A 27,574-nucleotide genomic window follows, 5' to 3' on the forward strand; every position below is an offset into this window, starting at 1 on the left:
CGGGGATCGCTGGTCGGCGCGGACTCGATGGGCCGAAGGGCCTGTTTCCGCGCTGCATCTCTAAACTAAACTAAAAATGTATGGACACCCCTCCATACAAACCTATGGATAACCCTAGACAATACAGGCTAATTCTGCTAATATTAGGTTGCAGCCCCTGTTCCAATATGTAAAGGGGCTGCTCCTTGCCTTCTGGCTTCACTTTTCACCCACCATCCTCATCTTTGGACACCCTGTGCGTAGGGGAGAGGGTAGGGCCGAAGATGTCCTGGTTGGGTTTGCTCCTGGGCCTGGCCAAGCTGGCCATCCGCGACTCACGGCGCCAGGCGGAAGAGGGCTCTGCCCGAGCCGGCTGCCTGCCCCTTTTCCAGGGTCACGTCCGCGCCCGGGTGGTGTTGGAGAGGGACTACGCGCTGTCCACGGGCATTTCCGGGACCGCTGGGCACCGCGGGGGATTGGATGTATCCTGGATGGGGATTGTAATATAATTGTATAATAGTTTCAATTGGTATATTTGTTTGTATCATATTCTGGTGGTGGGTTCTGTTTTGGTTTTATTGTATTGTATATATTATTTTAATATTTGAATAAATATTTCTGATTTAAAAAATAATAATTCTGCTCCTATGACTTACGGATGCCTGCACACTGTCACGTACAACATACTAACACCACACGCAAATTGGAGGAACACCACCTCAAATTTCGCTTGGGCAGCTTACAACCCAGCGGTATGAACGTTAATGACTTCAATTTCAAGTAACTTCAAGTAATAGGTTTTTGCTATTGAGGGCATGCAGCGTAGGTTTACTAGGTTAATTGGCGGGACTGTCATATGCTGAAAGACTGGAGCGACTGGGCTTGTATACACTGGAATTTAGAAGGATGAGAGGGGATCTTATCGAAATGTATAAGATTATTAAGAGGTTGAACACGTTCGTGGCAGGAAACATGTTCCCGATGTTGGGGGAGTCCAGAACAAGGGGCCACAGTTTAAGAATAAGGGGTAGGCCATTTAGAACTGAGATGAGGAAAAACTTTTTCAGTCAGAGAGTTGTGAATCTGTGGAATTCTCTGCCTCAGAGGGCAGTGGAGGCCAATTCTCTGAATGCATTCAAGAGAGAGCTAGATAGAGCTCTTAAGGATAGCGGAGTCAGGGGGGTATGGGGAGAAGGCAGGAACGGGGTACTGATTGAGAATGATCAGCCATGATCACATTGAATGGCGGTGCTGGCTCGAAGGGCCGAATGGCCTCCTCCTGCACCTATTGTCTATTGTCTATTAACTTCTGCATTCCCTCCCCTCTCTCTGCCCCCTTCCTCACCCCTGTTGCCCGATCAATTCCACCGTTTTCATGCTTGTATCTCTCTTGTTATCCCACCTTCCTCGGCAAACAATGGGCCATTATGGGCTCCACCCTCCTGAGGCTTAGTTTAGTTTAGTTTGGAGATATGGCGCGGAAGCCGGGCCTTCGGCCCACCGGGTCCGCACCGCACCACATTAACACTATCCTAGTTATCAGAAAATGCTGGAGTAACTCAGCAAGTCAGGCAGGTTGTGCAGGAAAATAACTGCAGATGCTGGTACAAATCGAAGGTATCACAAAATGCTGGAGTAACTCAGCGGGTCAGGCAGCATCTAGGAGAGAGGGAATGGGTGACATTTCAGGTCGAGACCCTACTCAGTCTGAAGAAGGGTCTTGACCCGAAACGTCACCCATTCCCTCCCTCCTAGATGCTGCCTGACCCGCTGAGTTACTCCAGCATTTTGTGATTCCACATCTATGTCTATTGCTGGTGCTACACGCGGGACGTTCCGGTGCCCGGGGCGGCTCGGCCGCGGGGCCTTCCATCCCCTTGCGGGGGCTGTGCGTGTCGTTTGCCTCGGTAGGGGTCGAGCTGCCTGTCCGTGGGTGCGGGGGGAAAAGAGGGGAAGTTTTGTTGCCTCCATCACAGTGAGGGGGTGTTTGGAGTCACTGTGATGGATGTTTGTGTTGGGGTCGGGTGTCCTGTGTTCTTTTCTTTTTTGCTGTGTCTTGTGACTGCTGAAATTTCGTTCGGTATTTATACCGAATGACAATAAAGTGTTGTTGTGTTATGTTATGTTATGTTAGATGCATGCATGCATAGCTACATCTATGCTGGTGTCTATTGATACCAGCAGGTCAGGCAGCATCTCTAGAGAGATTCTCTCCAGAAATGCTGCCAGACCTGCTGAGTTACTCCAGCATTTTGTGATACCTTCGATTTGTACCAGCATCTGCAGTTATTTTCCTACACTCCTCCTTAACACTATCCTACACACACTAGGGACAATTTACATTCGCACCAAGCCAATTTACCCAACACACCTGCACGTCTTCGGAGCGGGGCAGGAAACCGAAGATCTCGGAGAGAAAACCCACGCGGTCACAGAGAGAACGTACAAACTCCGTGCAGGCAGCACCCGTAGCCGGGATGGAACCTGGGTCTCCGGCGCTGCAAGCGCTGTAAGGCAGCAACTCTACCGCTGCACCGCCGTGACCGCCCTTCCTTGAGGTCTTCTGTTGCCGGCCCTGTTTTGCTCAGGCCTGTTCCCGCCTTCAGAGGCAGATGGTCCTGGTGACAAGGTGTCGTTAGTGTCACGTGTACTGACGTACGGTGAAACGTTTTTCTCTGCACGCTATCCAAACAGATCAGATAAACCAGACATGGACACAGTCACATTAAACTCAAGTATAATGGAGCCAAAGGGAAGATACAGAGTGCAGAATACAGTTCTCAGCCTTCCCCGTGGGTTGTCACCTTGTGGTGGTGGAGAAGGTTGTGTGGTCCTGAGATCCTGAGAGCGATGCCGTCTGGAGCCACGCTCCTGGTAGGGTCACCCATGGCGGTAAGGTCGAGGGGGAGGTCCCTGACAAAGAGGAATCCAACCAAGGCCTCAACGGAGCAACAGGCGGAGGGAGGATGATGGCTGACTTCAGTGGAGCGTCACAACGGCTGGGAAGGCGGATGAAGGCTGTGCAGCAGAAAAGGGTCCCCGGTCGTCTTGGACTCCATGCCACTGGATCCTGACCCAGATCTGTCAAGGACCGTGTGGTGTACAATCAAATACTACAACTCTGGGAACAGAAGGGTATTAAAAATATAGGAGATTGCTATGAAGGGAATATTTTTTTGACATTTTCTCAATTGAGAAATAAATATCAAATTCCAGGGAATAGTATTTTTTTCTATTATCAATTACAATCCTTTTTAAGGGAAAAGTTAGGTAATTCAATGTCTCTATTTCAGATTAAAGGAATCGAATCCTTGATTCAGGGCAAGGGAATTAAAAAATTTATATCATCAATGTATAAACTACTACAGATATCTAGTTCAAAGATAGGAATTCATAAAGCAAGACAAAGATGGGAAACAGATCTTAATATTACTATTGATGAACCAAGCTGGGAAAGACTGTGTCTAGATAGTATGAAAAATACTATTAATGTGAGATACAGCTTAGTACAGTATAATTTTTTGCAGCAACTATATTTAACCCCGGAAAAATTAAATAAATTTAAACCAAACTCATCTGAAAGGTGTTTTGGATGCAACCAAGACGTGGGCACTTTTATACACTCTACATGGGCATGTCAGAAGGTAATTCCTTTCTGGCAAGACCTAAAAAAGTTTTTAGATCAATTGATGAATAAGATCATACCAATGGATTCAAGGTTGTTTTTGCTAGGAGATACAAAAGGAATAACACCAAAGCTAAGTTTGGAGAAACATCAGGAAAGATTTCTCAAAATATCATTAGCAGTAGCAAAAAAATGTGTTGCGGTTACCTGGAAAGAACAAAATGAAATAAAATTTGAAAGATGGCATGCAGAAATGCGGAGTTGCATCCCATTAGAAAAAGCAACGTACAATCTGAGAAATGGATACGACTTCTTTTTGAAGGTGTGGAACCCATTCATGGCAAAGCTAGGATTAAGAATAGGAAGTATTTAAATTCAGGATTGCTTTGTTACCTAACAAGAATTTAAAAAGAAATTACTCGGAAGTGACTCCCTCGGGACTCCAGGTTTCTTTCTTTCTTTCTTTCTTCTGCTTTTTCTTTTTCTTTCTTTTCAACTGGGGGGTGGGGGTGGGTGGGGGGAGGGGAGAAAATACAGAACAATACGTGTATAATCGAAGTTATAGGTTAGTGACTATTGTTTACTATGAAATGTATAATGTATAATGTAGGAGTTCTGTTAAAACTTAAATAAAATATTATTTTTTTTTATTTTTTAAAAAGGACCGTGTGGTGTGCACCAGCCTGTGCACCAGTCTCCCCACGTTAAACAAAGTCACGCACAGGCGTCCGACCCTACGGAGAGGACAGTCATACTCGCTTCGAGTGACCGCCGATGATGGTGAGTTCTCAGCATTGTAGCGCATCAGTTCCAGAGACAAAGTCCGATGTCCGCAATGGGGTGGAGGTGAATCGGTCAGCACCTGGGCTCTTGGAAGGACCGTTCAGAAGCCTGATGCCAGAGGGGGAAGGAGCTGTTCGTGTGCAATGTGGAGCGTGCTTTCAAGCTTCTGTTTGTTCCACTGGATGGGAGCGGAAAGGAGAACTGACCAGGGAGGGACAAGTCTTTGATTATGTTGCCTCGTGAAGTGTAGACGGAGTCAACGGTGGCGGGTCTGGTCTGTGCGATGGAACTGGGCTACATCTACAAGTCGTATGTTGAAAGGCTGGAGCAATTAGGCTTGTATACACTGGAATTTAAAAGGATGAGGGGGGATCATTGAAACATATAAGATAATTAGGGGATTGGACACATTAGAGGCAGGAAACATGTTCCCAATGTTGGGGGAGTCCAGAACAAGTGGCCACAGTTTAAGAATAAGGGGTAGGCCATTTAGAACGGAGATGAGGAAGAACTTTTTCAGTCAGAGAGTGGTGAAGGTGTGGAATTCTCTGCCTCAGAAGGCAGTGGAGGCCAGTTCGTTGGATGCTTTCAAGAGAGAGCTGGATAGAGCTCTTAAGGATAGCGGAGTGAGGGGGTATGGGGAGAAGGCAGGAACGGGGTACTGATTGAGAGTGATCAGCCATGATCGCATTGAATGGTGGTGCTGGCTCGAAGGGCTGAATGGCCTACTCCTGCACCTATTGTCTATTGTCTATTGTATATTAAGTCTGTGGCACGGTGGCGCAGCAGTAGAGTTACTGCCTTGCAGCGCTAACAGCGCCAGAGACCCAGGTTCGATCCTGACTATGGGCGCTTGTCTATACGGAGTTTGTACGTTCTCCCCGTGACCTGCGTGGGTTTTCTCTGAGATCTTTGGTTTCCTCCCACACTCCAAAGACGTGCAGGTTCACAGGTTTAGATGTTACCTTGTCCCTCGAGTGTGAAGGATAGTGTTAATGCGTGGGGATCGCTGGTCGGCACGGACTCGGTGGGCCGAAGGGCCTGTTTCCGCGTTGTATCTCTACACCAAAAAACGAAACTAAATACGGACTAGGGCAGAGCTGTTCCAGAAACCAAGCTGTGGTACAACCTGACAGTACGGTGTATTTAGTATAGTTTAGTTTAGTTTAGAGATACCGCGCGGAAACAAGCCCACCCACCGAGTCCACGCCGACCAGCGATCCCCGCACATTAACACTATCTTACGAGCAGCACACCAGGGACAATTCACATTTATGCCAAGCCAATTAACCTACAAACCTGCACGTCTTTGGAGTGTGGGAGGAAACCGAAGATCTCGGAGAAAACCCACCCGGTCACGGGGAGTACGTACAAACATCGTACAGACAGCACCTGTAATCGAACCCAGGTCTCCGGCGCTGCAAACGCTGCAAAGCAGCAACTCTACCGCTGCGCCACCGTGACCGCCCTTTGTAGAAGACTGTAAGAGTCCTCATTCCTCATTCCTCAGTTAGTATGCAAACTTAAAGCACACGGTTCAGTATTGATGTGGATAGAGAACTGGCTGGCAGACAGGAAGCAAAGAGTAGGAATAAACGGGTCCTTTCCAGAATGGCAGGCAGTGACTAGTGGGGTACCGCAAGGCTCAGTGCTGGGACCCCAGCTATTTACAATGGTTTGCACGAGGGAATTGAATGCAACATCTCCAAGTTTGCGGATGACACGAAGCTGGGGGGCAGTGTTAGCTGTGAGGAGGATGCTAGGAGGCTGCAAGGTGACTTGGATAGGTTAGGTGAGTGGGCAAATGCATGGCAGATGCAGTATAATATGGATAAATGTGCAGCAGGTGCAGCAGGCAGTGAAGAAAGCGAATGGTATGTTGGCATTCATAGCGAGGGGATTTGAATATAGGAGCAGGGAGGTTCTGCAGCAGTTGTACAGGGCATTGGTGAGACCACACCTGGAGTATTGTGTACAGTTTTGGTCTCCTAATCTGAGGAAAGACATTCTTGCCATAGAGGGAGTACAGAGAAGGTTCACCAGATTGATTCCTGGGATGGCAGGACTTTCATATGAAGAAAGACTGGATAGACTCGGCTTGTACTCGCTGGAATTTAGAAGATTGAGGGGGGATCTTATAGAAACTTACAAAATTCTTAAGGTGTTGGACAGGCTAGATGCGGGAAGATTGTTCCCGATGTTGGGGAAGTCCAGAACAAGGGGTCACAGTTTAAGGATAAGGGGGAAGTCTTTTAAGACCGAGATGAGAACGTTTTTTTTCACAAAGAGAGTGGTGAATCTGTGGAATTCTCTGCCACAGAAGGTAGTTGAGGCCAGTTCATTGGCTATATTTAAGAGGGAGTTAGATGTGGCCCTTGTGGCTAAAGGGATCAGGGGGTATGGAGAGAAGGCAGGTACAGGTTACTGAGCTGGATGATCAGCCATGATCATATTGAATGGCGGTGCGTACAGGCTCGAGGGGCCGAATGGCCTACTCCTGCACCTATTTTCTATGTTTCTAATGTCTATCTTTTTTTTGGGGGGTTGGGTGGTTCAAGTGCCTGTTTGATGTTTTTATTGTTGGACTGTGTTTTTGGGGGTTTTAGGGTGTGTGATTTGAATGCCTATTTAATGCTTCTATTGTTGGACTGTGTTTTGGGGGGTTTTTGGGGTTGGGTAATTTGGGTGCCTGTTTAGTGCTTTTATTGTTGGACTGTGGGTGATTGAATTAACATTTTGTTCAAGATGGCCGCGCCGTTGTGTTTGGCTGCCTGCCACTGTATGTTTCTTTTTTTCCTAGTCAGATGTGCAGCACTTTGGTCAACGTGGGTTGTTTTTAAATGTGCTATACAAATAAATTGACTTGACTTGACTTGACTATGTTTCTATTCTCCTCTGACTCTTGCAAGCCGTCCACAATGCACCATCGATGCACGTTATTGTCGGGGTGTGTCACGGCTTGGTTTGACGACAAGCGGTGGGGTGCAGGGGATGTCTGATCAATGGGGCGGTTTGTGAGAGCAAAGTGTGCGATGTTCAGGACCGCATCTTAGACGGACGAGGGGGGGGGACCTCATTGAAACGTGCCGAGTAGTGAGCGGCCTGGATAGAGTGGATGTGGAGAGGACATTTCCACCAGTGGGAGAGTCTAGGACCAGAGGTCACAGCCTCAGAATTAAAGGCCGTTCCTGCAGGAAGGAGATGAGGGGGAATGTCTTTATTAGGTGAATCTCTGGAATTCATTGCCACATAAAGGCTGTGGAGGCCAGCAGTGGATAATTCCGAGGCAGAGATAGATGGATTCTTGATTACTATGGCCATCAGGGGTTATGGGGAGAAGGCAGGAGAGGAGGGGCGTGTGAGGAGGGAGAGATGGATCAGCCATGATTGATCGGCGGAGTAGACTTGATGGGCCGAATGGCCTAATTCTACTCCCAGAAACCTATGAGCTTGGGAACATCTTCTCCAAGGTGGATTATTGTTCCCCTGACCGACGATGGGATCGGGGGGCATCGCAGGATGTCACTGCCACTTCCATGGTCTTCACGGCCACCTCATTACTCGGGCGATTGCTGCCCCCCTTCAGCCGCCTGACCATGGGCGGGACGGGCTTGCAGCCCTGCTGAGAGTAGAGGCGGCGCCCGGCTTTGTAGTAGCGCAGGCCGTAGGCCATGCCCTCCGCCCGGGGGTCCCGGGGGTAGAAGCCCCACCGCTCCATCAGCAGCCGGGCGCACTGGACCACGTGCGGCCGGTCCAGCGGGAAGAGCGGGATGAAGTCGGCCGCCCTCCACACCGGGTGCCGTCTGGCCGCCAGCCGCGCCAGCTCCCCGCTCACCCTCCGCGCCCGGGAGGTCTGGCCCTGGGCCGAGGGGTGGCTGGCGGAGTGGGAGATGACCTCCCGGCCGATGCTGCTGAGGAAGATGTAGACGGTGCCGGCGGGGCCGGGCGAAGCCAGCAGGGTCCCCAGCAGGTCCAGGACCTCCGGAGAGGCTTGCTCCACCTGGTCCAGCAGGACAACCGGGGCCCGGTGGGACCGCTGAGCCCGGGAGAGGGCGTCTGAGACCAGGGAGTTCAGGCCGCCCCGGGAGAGGTCCTTCAGCGAGCGCTGTTGGACCAGCTGAGGTCCTAGGGAGGACCGGAAGTGCTTGGCGATCAGCCATCCCATGTAGGTCTTGCCCACCCCTGTGGGACCATTGATGGAGAGGACCAAGGGCTTGGAGTGGGGGGTGTTGGTGACCAGGTAGCCTCTCAGCAGCCTGGTCAACCTGTTGACAGCCAAGGTCTGTCCCACCAGCTCCTGGTGAAGGGTCTTCTCCAGGTGGTCAATGTCGTAGGCCAGCAGGTTCTGCTCCACCTCCTCGTCCTGGTACACCTGGACTGCCACCACGCCGCAGAGGAGGTAGAGCGCGCACATCACCACCGCGTCCGGCACCTCCCACCCCTTGGCGCCCCGGCTCCGCCGCTTGCCGCCGGCGGACTTCTTCTTGCCCGGCCGCTGGAGGGGGGAGGCCACCTTGGACGGCCGCGAGCCTCGCCGCGGCCGCCGGATCAGCCGCAGTCTCGACGCGGCGCCCCACGGGCGTAGCCTCCTCTCCGCCTCCATCTTGCGCCGTTTCCTGATGGGTAGAAGAAGAGAGTCACGTGGGTTAAACGTAGAAACATAGACAATAGGTGCAAGAGGAGGCCATTTGGTCCTTCGATAGACAATAGACAATAGGTGCAGGAGGAGGCCGTTTGGCCCTTCGAGCCAGCACCACCATTCATTAATCATGGTTGATCATCCACAATTAGTAACCCGTGCCTGCCTTCTCCCCATATCCCTTGATTCTGCTAGCCCCTCGAGCTCTATCTAACTCTCTTTTAACTTCATCCAGTGAATCGGCCTCCACTGCCCTCTGTGGCAGAGAATCCCACAAATCCACAACTCTCTGGGTGGAAAGGTTTTTTCTCACCTCTGTTTTAAATGGCCTCCCCTTTACTCTTAGACTGTGTGTGGCCCCTGGTTCTGGACTCCCCGCAACATCGGGAACATTTTTCCTGCATCTAGCTTGTCCAGTCCTTTCATGATTTTTTACGTCTCTATAAGAACAACAACAGATGAAGCGTAGACACAAAACGCTTGGGGCGGCACTGTGTCCAGGCCTACAGTGTGCCGGCCTACACTGTCTGGACCTACACTGTCCGGATCTACACTGTCCGGGCCTACACTGTCCGGACCTACACTGTCCGGACCTACAGTGTCCGGGCCTACACTGTCCGGACCTACACTGTCCGGACCTACAGTGTCCGGGCCTACAGTGTCCGGGCCTACAGTGTCCGGGCCTGCACTGTCCGGATCTACAGTGTCCGGGCCTACACTGTCCGGACCTACACTGTCCGGATCTACAGTGTCTGGGCCTACAGCGTCCGGGCCTACACTGTCCGGACCCACACTGTCCAGACCTACAATGTCCGGGCCTACAGTGTCCGGGCCTACAAGGTCTGGGCCTACAGCGTCCAGGCCTACAGAGCCCCTCCAGGCCAAATACGGGACGGTTCCAGGCAAGGGCGGTCCCGTACGGGACAAATCAATTTAGCCCAAAATACAGTAAGTCCCGGCTAATACGGGACAGTTGGCAACCCTACTTAAATCCCACCCTGAGATCTGTCTATCCACTGGACTTTCCCTGGGAAGTGGACCGCACGGCTCCACCTGGTGGTCGGAGTCTGTGCTTCTCAGGCCAAAGGCATTGAGACCCAATTTACTCCTAATCCCGTCAGTCGCTTCCGAAAACCCTTGGAAGACCTCCACCTCCTTCCCAAAGCTAGAATGCCCTTCGCTTGGCTAATATGAAGATCTTCAGCGGGTCTATCAGGAAGTAAAGTGTTGCTTGGGTTTAACTTTAGACTTTGGATTCAGACATACCGCGCGGAAACAGGCCCTTCGGCCCACCGAGTCCGTGCCGGCCAGCGATCCCCGCACACTGACCTATACACACGAGGGGCAGTTTTACAACTTACCGATGCCAATTAACCTGCAAACCTGTAGTTATTTGAAGTCTTTTCAACCACGAACCCCGAGTTCCTTTTAACAATTGAAGCAATTTCCCTTGTTGTAACGCAAGGTTCCTGTTCCTTGGGTCAACAAATTACATAAGGGGCGGCACATAAGGTGGTGCAGCGGTAGAGTTGCTGCCTTAAAGCACCAGAGACCAGTGTTCGATCCTGACAACGGGTGCTGGCTGTACAGGTTGAGTAGGCTGGGACTCTATTCTGTGGAGCGCAGGAGGATGATGGGTGATCTTGTAGAGGTGTATGAAATCATGAGAAAAATAGATCTGGTAGATGCACAGAGTCTCTTGCCCAGAGTAGGGGAATCGAGGACTAGAGGACAGAGGTTTAAGGTGAAGGGGAAAAGATTTAATAGGAATCTGAAGGGGTGACATTTTCACACAAAGGCTGATGGGTGTATGGAACAAGCTGCCAGAGGAGGTAGTTGAGGCTTGGACTATCCCAACGCTTAAGAAACAGTTAGACAGGTGCATGGATAGGACAGGTTTGGAGGGTTATGGACCGAGCGCAGGCAGGTGGGACTAGTGCAGCCGGGACATTGTTGGCCGGTATGGGCAAGTTGGACCGAAGGGCCTATTTCCACATTGCATGACTCTTGTGTGTGTGTATATACACACACACTGAACTTTTTTTTTTCTCATTCATCATATCATTTACAGTGAACACACTGCTCTCTGGTGGTCAATAGACAATAGACAATAGACAATAGGTGCAGGAGGAGGCCATTCGGCCCTTCGAGCCAGCACCGCCATTCAATGTGATCATGGCTGATCATTCTCAATCAGTACCCCGTTCCCGCTTTCTCCCCATACCCCCTGACTCCGCTATCCTTAAGAGCTCTATCTAGCTCTCTCTTGAATGTATTCAGAGAATTGGCCTCCACTGCCTTCTGATGCAGAGAATTCCACAGATTCACAACTCTCTGACTGAAAAAGTTTTTCCTCATCTCAGTTCTAAATGGCCTACCCCTTATTCTCAAACTGTGGCCCCTGGTTCTGGACTCCCCCAACATTGGGAACATGTTTCCTTCCTCCAATGTGTCCAACCCCTTAATAATCTTATACGTTTCGATAAGATCCCCTCTCATCCTTCTAAATTCCAGTGTACACAAGCCTAGTCGCTCCAGTCTTTCAACAGATGACAGTCCCGCCATTCCGGGAATTAACCTAGTAAATCTACGCTGCACGCCCTCAATAGTAAGAATATCCTTCCTCAAATTTGGAGACCAAAACTGCACACAGTACTCCAGGTGCGGTCTCACTAGGGCCCTGTGCAACTGCAGAAGGACCTCTTTGCTTCTATACTCAACTCCTCTTGTTATGAAGGTCAACATTCCATTGGCTTTCTTCACTGCCTGCTGTACCTGCATGCTTCCTTTCAGTGACTGATGCACTAGGACACCCAGATCTCGTTGACACCATTCAGATAATAATCTGCCTTCCTATTCTTACCACAAAAGTGGAGCACCTCACACTTATCCACATTATAATGCATCTGCCAAGCATCCGCCCACTCACACAACCTATCCAAGTCACTTGGTCAGGCAGCACTCCACAAGATTCCTTGTTCCTTGTTCCCTCAACTCATAATCATTATCATAATCATACTCATATTTTATTAGCCAAGTATGTTTTGCAAAATACGAGGAATTTGATTTGCCATACAGTCATACCAATAAAAAGCAACAAGACACACGGAATACAATTTAACATGAACATCCACCACAGTGACTACTCCACATTTCTCACTGTGACGTAAGGGGAAAAAAGTTTAAGCTTCTTTCCTTGTTTGTTCTCCCGCAGTAGTAGGCACGGTAGCGCAGCGGTAGAGTTGCTGCTTTACAGCGAATGCAGCCCCGGAGACTCAGGTTCGATCCTGACTACGGGTGCTGCACTGTAAGGAGTTTGTACGTTCTCCCCGTGACCTGCGTGGGTTTTCTCCGAGATCTTCGGTTTCCTCCCACACACCAAAGACGTGCAGGTATGTAGGTTAATTGGCGGGAAAATGTAAAAATTGTCCCTAGTGGGTGTAGGATAGTGTTAATGTACGGGGATCGCTGGGCGGCACGGACAGCTTTCCGGCTGTATATATATATATGATATGAGTCGGGGGCCTCGAGCCTTCCGTTGACGGGGCGATCTTGGCTCACGTAGCCGGCGGTCGGGCGCTCCATGTCGGGGCGATCAAGCTCCCGCGGGGGGGGAGAATCTCAGCTCCCCCGGGCGATCAGACCCTGGGTCAGGGCTGGTCGAACCTCTTGCGACTTTGGAGCTTCCCGACATCAGTCTCTACCCGAGACTGCGAGCTCCTCGGTGTTGAAATCCGCAGTTGGAGCCTCGATCCCAGGCAAGGGATCGCAGGCTCCGATGGTAAGTCCATGGTCCCGCGGTGGGGCTCAAAGTCTGCCCCGAGCAAGGCCGCCAGCTTCACGATGTTAGGCCGCAGAGCGACCGGAGATACGATCCGGAAAACAATGGCAACTCCGGCAAGGTAAGAGATTGGAAAAAAAGGTTTCCCTCGACCCCCTCCCCCAACCCCCACATAAAACAAACCAGAGAACATTAACACAAAACACACTAAAAATAACAAAAAGACAAAGACAGACTGTTGGCGAGGCTGCCATCGCTGATGGCGCCACCTGGTGGAATTTCCTTGTAAACTCACCTCACCAGCTCTCCCAGTGGGAACACTCTACATTCTCTACTTTCTGGGGAAACAGCTCCTTCCTGCATTCTCTTTTGCAAGTTTCTGTACCGTGTAGGTTGTAGCTTATGCAAACCTAACCCTGACTTTCAATTTTTAATATTGAAGAATGGTCTCAACCCGAAACATCGCCCGTTCCTTCTCTCCAGAGATGCTGCCTGTCCCGCTGAGTTACTCCAGCATTTTGTGTCTACCCTTATTTTTAAACTGCTCGACAAGAAGCGAGTTTGTAGAAACAAGGAACTGCAGACGCTGGTTTACACAAAAGGACGCAAAGTGTTTCGTTTAGTCTAGTTGAGAGATACAGCGTGGAAACAGGCCCTTTGGCCCATCGAGACCGCACCGCCCAGCGATCCCCGCACGCTAACGCTATCTTAGACACACCACTAGGGACAACTTTTAACATAAAATACCTACAAACCTGTACTTTTTTGGAGTGTGGGAGGAAACCGAAGATCTCGGAGAGAACGCACGTGGTCACAGGGAGAACGTACAAACTCCGTGCAGACAGCAGCCGTGGTCAGGATCGAACCCGGGTCTCCGGCGCTGTAACGCAGCAACTCTACCGCTGTGCCACCGTGTCGACCAGAGACTGGCGTAACAAAGGGCTGCTGCCTCACAGCGCCAGAGACCCGAGTTCGATCCTGACTGCGGGTGCTGTCTTGTGTGTACGGAGGTTGTACGTTCTCCCCGTGACAGCGTGGATTTCCTCCGGGTGCTCCGGTATCCTCCCACGTTCCGAAGACGTGCAGGTTTGTAGGTTAATTGGCCATCAGTAAATTGTCCGCAGTGTGTCGGACAGAACTGACGCGAATGGGTGATCGCTGGTCGGTGCACACTCGATGGGCTGAAGGGCCTGTTTCCAAGCCCTATCTCTAAACTTTCAACACAGTGGGCCAGGCAGCATCTCTGGAGAACATGGATAGGTGACATTTCACGAAAGGTTCACACATGTAGGTTTGTCAACATGTGATAAACTTCCTGCATAATCTTAAAAGTGGTACACAGGTGTGAAAACGCGCACACCTCCAGATTTAGGGACAGTATCTTCCCAGCTGTTATCAGGCAACTGAACCATTCTATCACCAGCTAGGGAGCGGTTTTGACCTCCCAACTACCTCATTAGAAACCCTCACACTATCTTTGATCTGACATTACTGGACTTTATCTTCTACTAAATGTTATTCCCTTTATCCTGTATCTGTACAGCTTGATTGTAATTAGAGTCATACACATGGAAACAGGCCCCTCAGCCCAACTTGCCCACTCCAACCAACTTGTCCCATCCACACTAGTCCCACCTGCCTGCATTTGGCCCATATCCCTCTAGACCTGTCCTATCCATGTACCTGTCTAAATGTTTCCTAAACGTTGCGATTGCAGCTGCCTTAACTACCTCCTCCGGCAGCCCGTTCCATACACCCACCAACTTCTATGTTAAAAATATATAAGTATCGTCTTTTCGCCGAATGGAAAGCATGCAACAAAAAGCATGACAAAACGAGAGACAGAAAGAGAGAGGTGGAGAAAGATGGAGAAAGATGGAGACAGACAGACATGCAGGCAGACAGGAAGACAGACAGACAGGGAGAGGGAGATGGAGACAGTGATGGAGATAGACAGGGAGACAATCATACAGAGACTTAGAGATGAAGAGAGAGATTGTAATTAGAGTCATCGAGTCATCGAGTCATAGAGTCATCGAGCCCGACGGTGGTACAGCAGTAACGTTGCTGCCTTACAGCGCTTGCAGCGCCGGTGACCCGGGTTCGATCCCGACTACGGGTGCTGTCTGTACGGAGTTTGTACGTTCTACCCGTGACTGCGTGGGTTTTCTCCGAGATCTTCGGTTTCCTCCCACACTCCAAAGTCATACAGGAACGCAGGTAAATTGGCTTGGTATAAGTGAAAATTGCCCCTTGTGTGTGTAGGATAGTGTGCGGGGATCACTGGTAGGCACGGACCCGGTGGGCCGAAGGGCCTGTTTCCGCGCTGTGTCTCTAAACTAAACTAAACTAAACTAACTAAAGAGAGAGGGGGGGGAGGGGAGAGAGAGGGAGGAGAAGTTATGAAGAGTTTGAGGGCTGAAATTCCTGGGTGTCAACACCTAATGCCTTGACAAGCCTCAAATGCACAGGAGCCAAATCACAGGAAAGCAGATTTATAGACAATAGACAATAGAAAATAGGTGCAGGAGAAGGCCATTCGGCCCTTTGAGCCAGCACCGCCATTCAATGTGATCATGGCTGATCATTCTCAATCAGTACCCCGTTCCTGCCTTCTCCCCATACCCCCTGACTCCGCTATCCTTAAGAGCTCTATCTAGCTCTCTCTTGAATGTATTCAGAGAATTGGCCTCCACTGCGCTCTGAGGCAGAGAATTCCACAGATTCACAACTCTCTGACTGAAAAAGTTTTTCCTCATCTCTGTTCAAAATGGCCTACCCCTTATTCTTAAACTGTGGCCCCTGGTTCTGGACTCCCCCAACACTGGAAACATGTTTAATGCCTCTAACGTGTCCAACCCCTTAATAATTTTATACGTTTCGATAAGATCCCCTCTCATCCTTCTAAATTCCAGTGTATACAAGCCTAGTCGCTCCAGTCTTTCAACATATGACAGTCCCGCCATTCCGGGAATTAACCTAGTAAACCTACGCTGCACGCCCTCAATAGCAAGAATATCCTTCCTCAAATTTGGAGACCAAAACTGCACACAGTACTCCAGGTGCGGTCTCACTAGGGCCCTGTACAACTGCAGAAGGACCTCTTTGCTCCTATACTCAACTCCTCTTGTTATGAAGGCCAACATTCCATTGGCTTTCTTAACTGCCTGCTGTACCTGCATGTTTCCTTTCAGTTTGTTGGAGAGTTGCAGACATAATGAGGGATACAGCGTGGAGACAGGTCCCCCCACGCCGACCAATCTTCACCATAAATCCTATCCTGACCCATTTACTCCCGATACATTCCATCAACTCCCCCACACACCCACCACTAGGGTTGCCAACTGTTCCGTATTAGCCGGGACATGCCGTATATTGGGCTAAATTGGTTTGTCCCGTAAGGGACTGTCCTTGTCCCGTATTAGGCCTGGGGGGAGCTGTAGACCCAGACACTGTAGGCCCGGATGCTGTACGCCCGGACACTGTAGGCCCGGACAGTGTAGGCCCGGACAGTGTCGGCCCGGACACTCTAGGTCCGGACACTGTAGGTCCAGACAGTGCGGGCCTTGAGGCCCGGGCGCCGCCTGACGGAGGTTGCGCGGCAACCCGCCTCCCGGCCCGGGCAGCTGCCATTGATGGAGAGGGTGCATGTGGCCGCTGGCTGGGTGAGGTCACGTGGGGCGCGGGACGGTGACGTCACCTTGTCCCTTATTTGGGAGTGAGATAGTTGGCAACCCCTGCCCACCAACCAGCAGGATTATGGTGAAGCATAAAATCTCCAATGTAGTGTAGAAGGAAAGAGGGATATATTTCATACAGGGTAGAAACAGGCCCTTCGGCCCAACTTGCCCACACCGGCCAACATGTCCCAGCTACACCAGTCCCACCTGCTTGCGTTTGGTCCATATCCCTCCAAACCTGTCTTGTCCATGTACCTGTCCAACTTTTTCTTAAACGTTGGGATGGTCCCTGCCTCGACTACCTCCTCTGGCAGCTCATTCCATACACCCATCACCTTCCTTTTAAATCTTTTCCCCTTCCCTTTCACCTTAAATCTATGCCCTCTGGTCCTCGATTCACCTACTCTGGGCAAGAGACTGTACATCTACCCGATTTATTCCTCTCATGATTTTATACACCTCTATAAGATCACCCCTCATCCTCCTGCGCTCTAAAGAATAGAGTCCCAGCCTACTCAACCTCTCCCTGTAGCTCACACCCTCTAGTCCTGGTAACATCTTCTCTGTACCCTCAGATAGACACAAAATGCTGGAGTAACTCAGCGGGACGGGCAGCATCCCTGGGGAGAAGGAATGGGTGACGTTTCGGGTCGAGACCCTTCTTCAGTCATCTTTTCTCCTGAGATGCTGCCTGTCCCACTGGGTTATCATATATATACAGCCGGAAACAGGCCTTTTCGGCCCTCCAAGTCCGTGCCGCCCAGTGATCCCCGTACATTAACACTATCCTACACCCACTAGGGACAATTTTTTTACATTTACCCAGCCAATTAACCTACATACCTGTACGTCTTTGGAGTGTGGGAGGAAACCGAAGATCTCGGAGAAAACCCACGCAGGTCACGGGGAGAACGTACAAACTCCTTACAGTGCAGCACCCGTAGTCAGGATCGAACCTGAGTCTCCGGCGCTGCATTCGCTGTAAAGCAGCAACTCTACCGCTGCGCTACCGTGCCGCTGGTTACTCCAGCATTTTGTGTCTACCTTTGGTGTAAACCAGCATCTGCAACTCCTTCGTACGCACTTCTCTGCACCCTTTCCAGCTTGACAACGTCTCTCTCACATGGTGCGCAAAACTGAACACAATACTCTAATCGTGGCCTCACCAACGTCTAATTCAACGGCAAAGTAAACTCCCAACCTCTGCACGCAATACTCTGACTGATGAAGGCCAATGTGATAGCCGCAGACTCGTACAGCACCGAAACAGGCCCTTCGGCCCATTGTGGTCATGCTGATAAACTCATGCCCCTCGCCAGCTCCTTAGCCATGGTCTACATTGCTTTACAGTCAATGAGGTGCCCGTAGAAATGTGGTGACCGCTGTATTGTAAGAAAATCAGCAGACAATTCACCTTGAAGAAGGCCGAATTGTTCCTTTGCTGCACAGCTATGGGGAGCTCACTTAGGTTCTAGGGCAGCGCGGTGGCGCGGCGGTGGAGCTGCCGCCTTACAGCGAATGCAGCGCCGGAGACCCGGGTTCGATCCCGACTACGGGTGCTGCCTGTATGGAGTTTGTACGTTCACCCTGTGACCTGCGCGGGTTTTCTCCGAGATCTTCGGTTTCCTCCCGCACTCCAAAGACGTGCAGGTTTGTAGGTTAATTGGTAAATGTTAAAAATTGTCCCTTTTTAAAAAAAAAATTTTTTTTAAATCAAAAACATTTATTCAAATATTAAAATAATATATACAATGCAATAAAACCAAAACAGAACCCACCACCAGAATATTATACAAACAAATATACCAATTGAAACTATTATACTATTATATTACAATCCCCATCCAGAATACATCCAATCCCCCGCGGTGCCCAGCGGTCCCGGAAATCCTCCAGGGTGCCTGTGGACAGCGCGTAGTCCCTCTCCAACACCACCCGGGGTAAAAATTGTCCCTGGAGGGTGTAGGATAGTGCTAATGTGCGGGGATCGCTGGTCGGCGCGGACCTGGTGGGCCAAAAGGGCCTGTTTCCGCGCTGCGTCTCTAAACTAAACTGAACTAAAAAGGTTTATTCACTGCTGGACTGTTGCTTGAAGTTTGTAAAGTGTTACCTGCGAGTTATCACCTTTTTCCTGACCTTGCAGTCTCTCGGACAGACTGAAGGGCCCAGGCCCCTGTGGGAATTATGGGAAGAACTGATCTTTCAACGTGAACAGCACCTCACCTCAGAATCTAATGTTACTCCAGTGAAAGGCAAACCGTTCCTGGTGCAGGTGGCCTTTATTGTCAAGAAAGCAAGTTCGCTTAATATAAAGAAGAGCTTAAGAACTCGAGGCTGCACCGAGACACCCTAATATTATTACAGAGGTAAAGAAGCCTGTTTAACAATAGTTAACCCCATAAAAAAGTGTACATGACTAACCTTGATTTTATGCTATGACAAATGGTTTAAAATTACTGAATGCTTTGTCTCATGAGGACAGTCTCTTGTTTGATTGTTCTCCTTGTCTGACAAGTAATTGCTAATGAAGCAGCTACAAGTTAGTCACTCACGTCTCCTGAAAATTATTCCAACACTCCTTCCTCCAATTTGTTCCTGCCTCGTTTCCGTTGGTCGGCTTTCTATTCCACTAAAATCAGAAGGGAGCATTCCTGGTTTGCGGTCAGGTGATCGTCCTTTGATAGTCCTCGGAATGTGTCCCACCCAGTCCCCAGGCTCATTTCACCTCCTTAGTGGAAGAAGCAAACCTCGAAAACATGGAAAAGAGCTGCAGGAGGTAGGCCACTCGGCCCTTCGAGCGAGCGCCGCCATTCATTGTGATCATGGCTGATCATCCACAATCAGTAACCCGAGCCTGCCTTCTCCCCATATCCCTTGATTCCGCTAGCCCCGAGAGCTCTATCGAACTCCCTTTTAAATTCATCCAGTGAATTGGCCTCCACTGCCTTCTGCGGCAGAGAATCCCACAAATTCGCAACTCTCTGGGTATATATATTTTTTCTCATCTCAGTTTTAAATGGCCTCCCCTTTATTCTTAGACTGTGTGGCCCCTGGTTCTGGACTCCCCCAAACATTGGGAATGTTTTTCCTGCATCTAGCTTGTCCAGTCCTTTGATAAATTGTATATGTTTCTGTTAGATCCCCTCTCATCCTTCTAAATTCCAGTGAATACAAGCCCTTTGCAATCTTTCCTCATACGACAGTCCCGCCATCCCGGGGATTAACCTTGTGAACCTATGCTGCACTGCCTCAATAGCAAGGATGTCCTTTCTCAAATGAGAAGACCAAAACTGCACACAATACTCCAGGCATGGTCTCTTCAGGGCCCTGTACAATTGCAGAAGGATCTCTTTACTCCTGTACTCAAATCCTCTCGTTATGAAGGCAAACATGCCATTAGCTTTCTTCACTGCCTGCCTGGACCTGCATGTTTACTTTCAAACTGCTGGAGAAATCCAGCAGCACAAGAGGTGTGTGTAGGAGTGCCAACTTCCTCACTCCCACAGAAGGGACAAGGTGACGTCACCACCCTATGCCCCACGTGATCTCACCCAGCCAGCGGCCATGTGCTCCTGCTCCACCAATGGCGGCCACCCAGGCTGGGAGGCAGGTTGCTACGCAACCTCCATTATGCGGCGCCCGGGCCTACATTGTCCGGGACTACAGCGGCCCCCGGGCTACAGTGTCCGGGCCTACAGTGTCCGGGCCTACAGTGTCCGAGCCTACAGTGTCCGGGCCTACAGTGTCCCGGCCTACAGTGTCCGGGCTTACAGTGTCCGGACCTACAATGTGCGGGCCTACAGTGCCGTCCGGGCCTAATATGGGACAAGGGCGGTCCCGTTCGGGACAAACCAATTTAGCTCAAAATATGGGATGTCCTGGCTAATATGGGACCGTTGGCAACCCTAGGTGTGTGTGTGTTGTAGAGGCGCCTGTGGGAGAGAGTGACTGTTGGCGGTCAGTGTTTACTCAGCGGGTCAGGCAGCATCTCTGGAGAAAAGGAATAGGTGACGTTTTGGGTCGAGACCCTTCTTCCATCACCCATTCCTTCTCTCCAGAGATGCTGCCCGACCCGTTGAGTTACTCCGGCTTTTTGTGTCTATCTTCGGTTTCAACCAGCATCTGCAGTTCCTTCCTACGCACGGGCAGTCAGTATTTACTTTAGTTTAGAGATACAGTGCGGGAACAGGCCCTTCGGCCCATCGAGTCTGCGCCGACCAGCGATCAGTGCAGGGCAGTCATGGTGGTGCAGCGGTAGAGTTGCTGCCTTACAGCGAATGCAGCGCCGGAGACCCGCGTTCGATCCTGACTACGGGTGCTGTCTGTGCGGAGTTTGTACGTTCTCCCCGTGATCTGCGTGGGTTTTCTCCGAGATCTCCGGTTTCCTCCCACACTCCAAAGACGTACAGGTATGTAGGTTAATTGGCTTGGTAAATGTAAAAATTGTCCCTAGTGGGTGTAGGAAAGTGTTAATGTGTGTGGGGATCGGTGGTCGGCGCGGACCCATTGGGCCAAATGGCCTGTTTCCGCGCTGTATCTCTAAACTAAACTAAACTAAACTAAATGTATACACTAATTCTACCCTGCACCCACTAGCTCCAATTTACAATTTTACCAAAGCCAATTGACCGACAAACTCGCGCATCTTTGGAATGTGGGAGGAAACCGGAGCACGTATAAGATAATTAGGGGATTAGACACATTAGAGGCAGGAAACATGTTCCCAATGTTGGGGGAGTCCAAAACAAGGGGCCACAGTTTAAGAATAAGGGGTAGGCCATTTAGAACGGAGATGAGGAAGAACTTTTTCAGTCAGAGAGTGGTGAAGGTGTGGAATTCTCTGCCTCAGAAGGCAGTGGAGGCCAGTTCGTTGGATGCTTTCAAGAGAGAGCTGGATAGAGCTCTTAAGGATAGCGGAGTGAGGGGGTATGGGGAGAAGGCAGGAACGGGGTACTGATTGAGAGTGATCAGCCATGATCACATTGAATGGCGGTGCTGTCTCGAAGGGCTGAATGGCCTACTCCTGCACCTATTGTCTATTGTCTATTGTCTATTGGCACCCGGAGAAAACCCACGCAGATCACAGGGAGAACGTACAAACTCCTTACAGACAGCATCCTTAGTCAGGATCGAACCCGGGTGCCTGGCACTGTTAGGCAGCAACTCTACCGCTGCGCCAAAGTGTCAACGATTCCTCTCCCTCCCCTCTGAATACCTCCGGCACTCTACTTTCCAGCTTCAGATTCTAGAACGTTCTTGCGTCCCCCTCTCTCTCCATCTGGGTTTTCTCCGGGTGCTCCGGTTTCCTCCCACACTCCAAAGACGCTCAGCTTTGTAGGTTAATTGGCGTGGAAAAAACAATTGTAAATTGTCCCTGGTGTGTGTGGGACAGTGCTAGCGTGCGGGGCGATCGCTGGCCGGCATGGACTCTGTGGGCCGAAAGGCCTGTTTCTGCGCTGTCTCTAAAAAAAAGTGCTGCTCCTCCAGTTTGCGCTGGGCCTCACTCTGACACTGGAGGAAGCCCGGGTCAGAAAGGTTGGCATGGGAATGGGAATGGGAGACTCACAAGACTGTGCTGCCTGTGTGGAGTCTTACTTCATCATGGCCGACGCGATCTCCCGGTTGCTAAACACTTTATTCCCCCCCTCCCATTTCCACACTGAGCTTTCCGTCCTGGGCCCCCTCCACTGCCAGAGTGAGGTCCAAGGCAAATTGGAGGAACAGCACCTCATATTTGGCTTGGGTAGCTTACAACCCAATGGTATTTATTCACAAAATGCTGGATAACTCAGCAGGTCAGGCAGCATTTCGGGAAAGAAGGAATGGGTGACGTTTCAGTCTGAAGAAGGGTCTCAACCCGAAACGTCACCCATTCCTTCTCTCCCAAAATGCTGCCTGACCTGCTGAGTTACTCCAGCATTTTGTGAATAAATACCTTCGATTTGTACCAGCATCTGCAGTTATTTTCTTATATCTCTTTTACAACCCAATGGTATGGATATTGATTTCTCCAACTTCAAGTAAGCCTTGCTTTCCCCCTCTCTCTGTCCCTCCCCCATCCTAGTTCTCCGACTAGTTTCCTTGTCCACCTGATTAAATATTACTGATTGTATGCCTCCTTGTCACTTTTCCCTCAGCTAACAATGTACTGTTCTACATTTCCTTGACCATCATCCCCTTTGACCTCTGTTTTCACACCTTACCCTTCCGTTTCTCTCTGTCTCCCTCTCCCCTGACTCTCAGTCTGAAGAAGGGTCTCGACCTGAAACGTCACCCATTCCTTCTCTCCAGAGATGCTGCCTGTCCCGCTGAGTTACTCCAGCATTTTGTGCCTAACTACCTTCATGTACGGCGCAGTGGCGCAGCGGTAGAGTTGTCGCGCCAGAGACCCGGGTTCGATCCTGACCGCGGGCGCTGTCCGTACGGGGTTTGCACGTTCACCCCGTGACCTGCGAGGGTTTCCTCCGAGATCTTCTGTTTCCTCCCACACTCGAAAGACGTGCATGTCTGTAGGTTAGTTGGCTTGGTGCAATTATAAATTGTCCCTAGTGCGTGTAGGATAGTGATAGTGTGCGGGAATCGCTGGTCGGTGCGGACTCGGTCTGTTTCCATGCTGTATCTCTAAACTAAACGAAACTGGTTCCTTCATTTGCCGCAGGGTCTCCAGTGGCCATCTGTCAGGAAGTTGGGACACAGACTCACGGGAAGTGCAAGAGAGAAGGGGGAACTTACGCAAGGGATGGGTAGCTGGAAACATGTTGGTAATGTCACCACATTGTCACGGGACACTTCCTATGACCAGCACCCCATCACCCTCCCTCCGCACCCACCCCACTGACTCTTAGGATGACTCCTTTCAACCTGTCACTGAGCGGCAGCAGAGGGAAGAAAAGAAGGTCGCACGGTGGCGCAGCGGTAGAGTTGCTGCCTTACAGTGCTTGCAGCGCCGGAGACCCGGGTTCCATCCCGACTACGGGTGCTGTCTGTACGGAGTTTGCACGTTCTCCCTGTGACCTGTATAGGTTTTCTCCGAAAATCTTCGGTTTCCTCCCACAATCCAAAGATGTACAGAGGGCCTGTTTCCGCGCTGTATCTCGAAACTAAACTAAACTAAACTAAAGAAAGGTCACTAACCTCAGCTGGTCACCTCAGCTTCCTACATGCCCGAGATCCCACGAACAGTCACCTTCCATGATTCATTGGTTTGGTGATGCTTTTACTGTTGAGCTCAGAGGTACAGCGCGGAGACAGGCCCTTCGGCCCCCCCGCATCTGTGCCGACCAGTGATCCCCGCACACTGGCACTGGCCTACACACAAGAGGGACCAAACCCAGCAGGCGGCCATGTGCTCCTGCTCCACTAATGGCGGCCATCGAGACAGGGAGGCGGGTTGCTACACAACCTCCGTTAGGCGTCTCCTGGGCCTCCAGAACTACACTATCCGGACCTACACTGTCTGGATCTACAGCGACCGGGCCTACAGCGTCCGGGCCTACAGCGTCCGGGCCTACAGCGTCCGGGCCTACAGCGTCCGGGCCTACAGCACGGGCCTATAGCTTCCGGGCCTACAGTCCCGGGCCTACAGCGTCCGGGCCTACAGTCCCAGGCCTAATACGGAACAATGCCGTACGGGACAAATCAATTTAACCCAAAATACGGGATGTCCCAGCAAATACGTGACAGTTGGCAATTCTACTCCTATCAAAATGAAAAATGTACAGGAGTCTGAAAATCATGAACTCGGTTCAAAACCAGCTTCTTCCCATCAGGCTCTTGAATATTACAGAACGCACAATTCAACTATGTCCTGTGTTTGGTTGTGTTAGGGAATAAGGGCTCTTATTTACACTGATATTGTGGTTGTTCATTTATTGAATTTTTGCTTCATATATGTTACCTGCATGTATTGTGTTTACAGGCCTGTTATTCTGCTGCAAGTAAGAATTTCATTGTTCTGTTGTCGATACACAAGTCAAGTCAAGTTTGACAAGTCAAGGCATGACAATTTAGTTCCAGTCTGAAGAAGGGTCTCGACCCGAAACGTCACCCATTCCTCCTCTCCAGAGATGCTGCCTGTCCCGCTGAGTTATTCCAGCTTTTTGTGTCTATCTTTTGACAGTTTAGTTTAGTTTACTTTAGAGATACAACGCGGAAACAGGCCCTTGGGCCCACCGAGTCCGCACCGCCCAGCGATCCACGCACATTAACACTATCCTACACACACTGAGGACAATTTACACATACACCAAGCCAATTATCCTACGTACATGTACGTCTTTGGAGTGTGGGAGGAACCCGAAAATCTTGGAAAAAACCCAGGCAACACTCTTAACTCTTGACTCAATTGACCTTGAGGATATGTTACACCCATTTCCTTTGTTCAAAGCTTGAAACAAGTTCATGTTCACAAGTTGTTGGAGTAGAATTAGGCCTTTCAACCCATCGAGTCTACCCCGCCATTCGAACATGACTGATCTCTGCCTCCTAATCCTATTCTCCTGCCTTCTCCCCATAACCCCTGACACCCGTTCTAATCAAGAATTTGTCTATCTCTGTCTTTAAAATATCCTCTGAATTGGCCTCCACATCCCTCTGTGGCAATGAGTTCCACAGATCAACTAAAGAAGTTCTTCCTCGCCTTTTTTCTAAAAGAGCGCCCTTTAATTCTGAGACTATGACCTCTGGTCCTAGACTCTCCCACCAGTGGAAACATCCTCTCCACATCCACTCAATCAATGCCTTTCATTATTCTGTAAATTTCAATTCTGAAGAAGGGTCTCGACCCGAAACGTCACCCATTCCTTCTCTCCTGAGATGCTGCCTGACCCGCTGAGTTACTCCAGCTTTTTGTGTCTTTCTTCGGTTTAAACCAACGCCTGCAGTGCCTTCCTACACAGTATTTGAGCTCAGTTGAGTTTTGTTTACATTAGTTGAGTTCAGTTTACTTTTGTTTACTTTTGTTTACTTTATTGTCATATGTACTGAAGTACAGTGAAAAGCTTTTTTGTTGTGTGCCTTTTGGGCAGCACAAAACTCGACATGATTACAATCAAGCCGTCCACAGCGTACAGATACAGGAGAAAGGGAAAAACCTTTGGTGCAATAAAAAGTCCAGAAAAGTCTGATTAAAGATAGTCTGAGAGTCTCCGATGAGGCCGTCAGGACCGCTCTCTAGTTGGTGAGAGGACGGTTCAGTTGCCTGAAAACAGCCAGGAAGAAGCTGCCCCTGAACCTGGAGGTGTGCGTTTTCACACTTCTGTGTCTCTTGCCTCATGGGAGAGGGGAGAAGAGGGAGTGACTGGGGTGAGACTGGTCCTTGATGATGCTGCTGGCCTTGCCCAGGCAGCGTGAGGTGTGGATGGAGTCAGTGGAAGGGAGGTTGGTTTGCGTGATGGTCTGGGCTGTAACAGATCCCGCCTGTTCACAACCATCGAGAAGGATGCATCACAAAATACTTTGCATCTTTGTGGTGCCCGTATAGATAACAAGCACAACTACATTACGTATAACCTTTTCTAACTATCTAGAAGTGATTGGGACAATATGAATCATTGTGCTTGACATCACAGTGGCCTGATTTTGATTTTCCTAATTGGCAGTTATTTTTATTTCAAGGGTAAACCATTTGTAACAAAAAATATACAAAAGAAGTTCACAGCGCAAGCTCTTTACATTCTTCATGTTCTCCGATTTCTGGTTTTATACGTAGTAGTCAACGAGGGTAGAGCTGCTGCCTCACAGCGCCAGAGACCCAGGTTCGATCCCGACCTCTGGTCTGTGTGTGTGTGTGTTAGGGTTGCCAACTGTCCCGTATTAGCCGGGACATCCCGCATTTTGGGCTAAATTTGTTGGCTAAACTGCCCTTGTCTTGTATTAGGCCCGGGGGATGCTGTAGGCCCGGATGCTGTAGGCCCGGACCCTGTAGGCCCGGACGCTGTAGGCCCGGATGCTGTAGGCCCAGACGCTGTAGGCCCGGACAGTGTAGGTCCGGACAGTGTAGGTCTGGACATTGTAGGTCCGAAAGGCCCGGGAGCCTCCTAACGGAGGTTGCGCAGCAACCCGCCTCCCGGCCCGGGCGGCCGCATAGAACTGGTGCAAATGGATGGTCGACGGTCAGCATAACAGTATAACTGTATAACAGTATAACAGAGCTTTATTTGTCATTCGGTACCGAGGTACCGAACGAAACTACATAGCAGTCATACAAAAAAAAACCACAAGACACATAACCCCAACACAAACGTCCATCACAGTGACTCCAAACACCTCCTCACTGTGATGGAGGCAACAAAACTTCCACTCTCTTCCCCACGCCCACGGACAGACAGCTCGTCCCCGACCGACCCGCACAGTCCCCGCAAAGGGGTGGAAGTCCCCGCGGCCGAGTCGCACCAAAGGGCCTGTTTCCATATTGTATCTTTCAACCATTCAAAATTAGTTACTCGCGCTTCTAGGAATCAATTCGGCCGTTTTAAGAGCATTGCGCTCCAGGCTGTTACGAAAGCACCAGGACGTCAGCTGTGTCACTTCCTGTCCTTAGGCAGATTCCTCCCCATCCTGCCACGCTTGTTTATGTGAATAACGTATGTCTAATTGAAATTCTCAGAAAACAATAGGGGTAGTTTCACGTGTGATGGAAGGATAAGCAGACGCTGGTTTATACCGAAGATAGACACAAAATGCTGGAGTAAATCTGCGGATCAGGCAGCATCTGCGGAGAGAAGAAATAGTTTTGTTTGGTTTAGTTTCGAAATACAGTGCAGAAACAGGCCCTTCGGTCCATCGAGCCTGCACCGACCGGTGATCACCCCGTACACGAACACTATCCTACACATTAGGGATAAATTCCAATTTCTACCGAGGCCAATTAGCCTACCAACCTGTACGTCTTTTGGAGTGTGGGCGGAAACAGAGGTCCCGGAGAAAACCCATGCAGGTCACTGGGAGAACGTACAATCTCTTGCCACAGAAGGCTGCGGAGGCCAAGTCAGTGGATATTTTTAAGGCAGAGACAGATAGATTCTTGATTAGTACGGGTGTCAGAGGTTATGGGGTGAAGGCAGGAGAATGGAGTTAGGAGGGAGAGA

At 50.2% G+C, this 27,574-nt stretch overlaps 1 protein-coding gene and 1 long non-coding RNA gene across 2 annotated transcripts in view; one reads left to right on the plus strand and one right to left on the minus strand.

Moving 5' to 3' along the window:
• Positions 1 to 27,574, plus strand: part of LOC144603184 (uncharacterized) — a 497,022-nt gene that overhangs the window by 164,085 nt on the left and 305,363 nt on the right. The gene's annotated exons all lie outside the window — the stretch shown is intronic.
• On the minus strand, positions 7,863 to 8,990 carry LOC144602547 (torsin-4A-like). Its single transcript, XM_078415676.1, has one exon. The coding sequence runs from the start codon at positions 8,988 to 8,990 to the stop codon at positions 7,863 to 7,865; it is 1,128 nt and encodes a 375-aa protein (XP_078271802.1).

This window comes from Rhinoraja longicauda, chromosome 19, assembly GCF_053455715.1.
Source record: "Rhinoraja longicauda isolate Sanriku21f chromosome 19, sRhiLon1.1, whole genome shotgun sequence".
NCBI lineage: Eukaryota > Metazoa > Chordata > Chondrichthyes > Rajiformes > Arhynchobatidae > Rhinoraja > Rhinoraja longicauda.

What these genes read in the sequence shown, in the direction of transcription:
- LOC144602547 (XM_078415676.1), bottom strand. Translation starts at nt 8,990, where the DNA reads ATGGAGGCGGAGAGGAGGCTACGCCCGTGGGGCGCCGCGTCGAGACTG.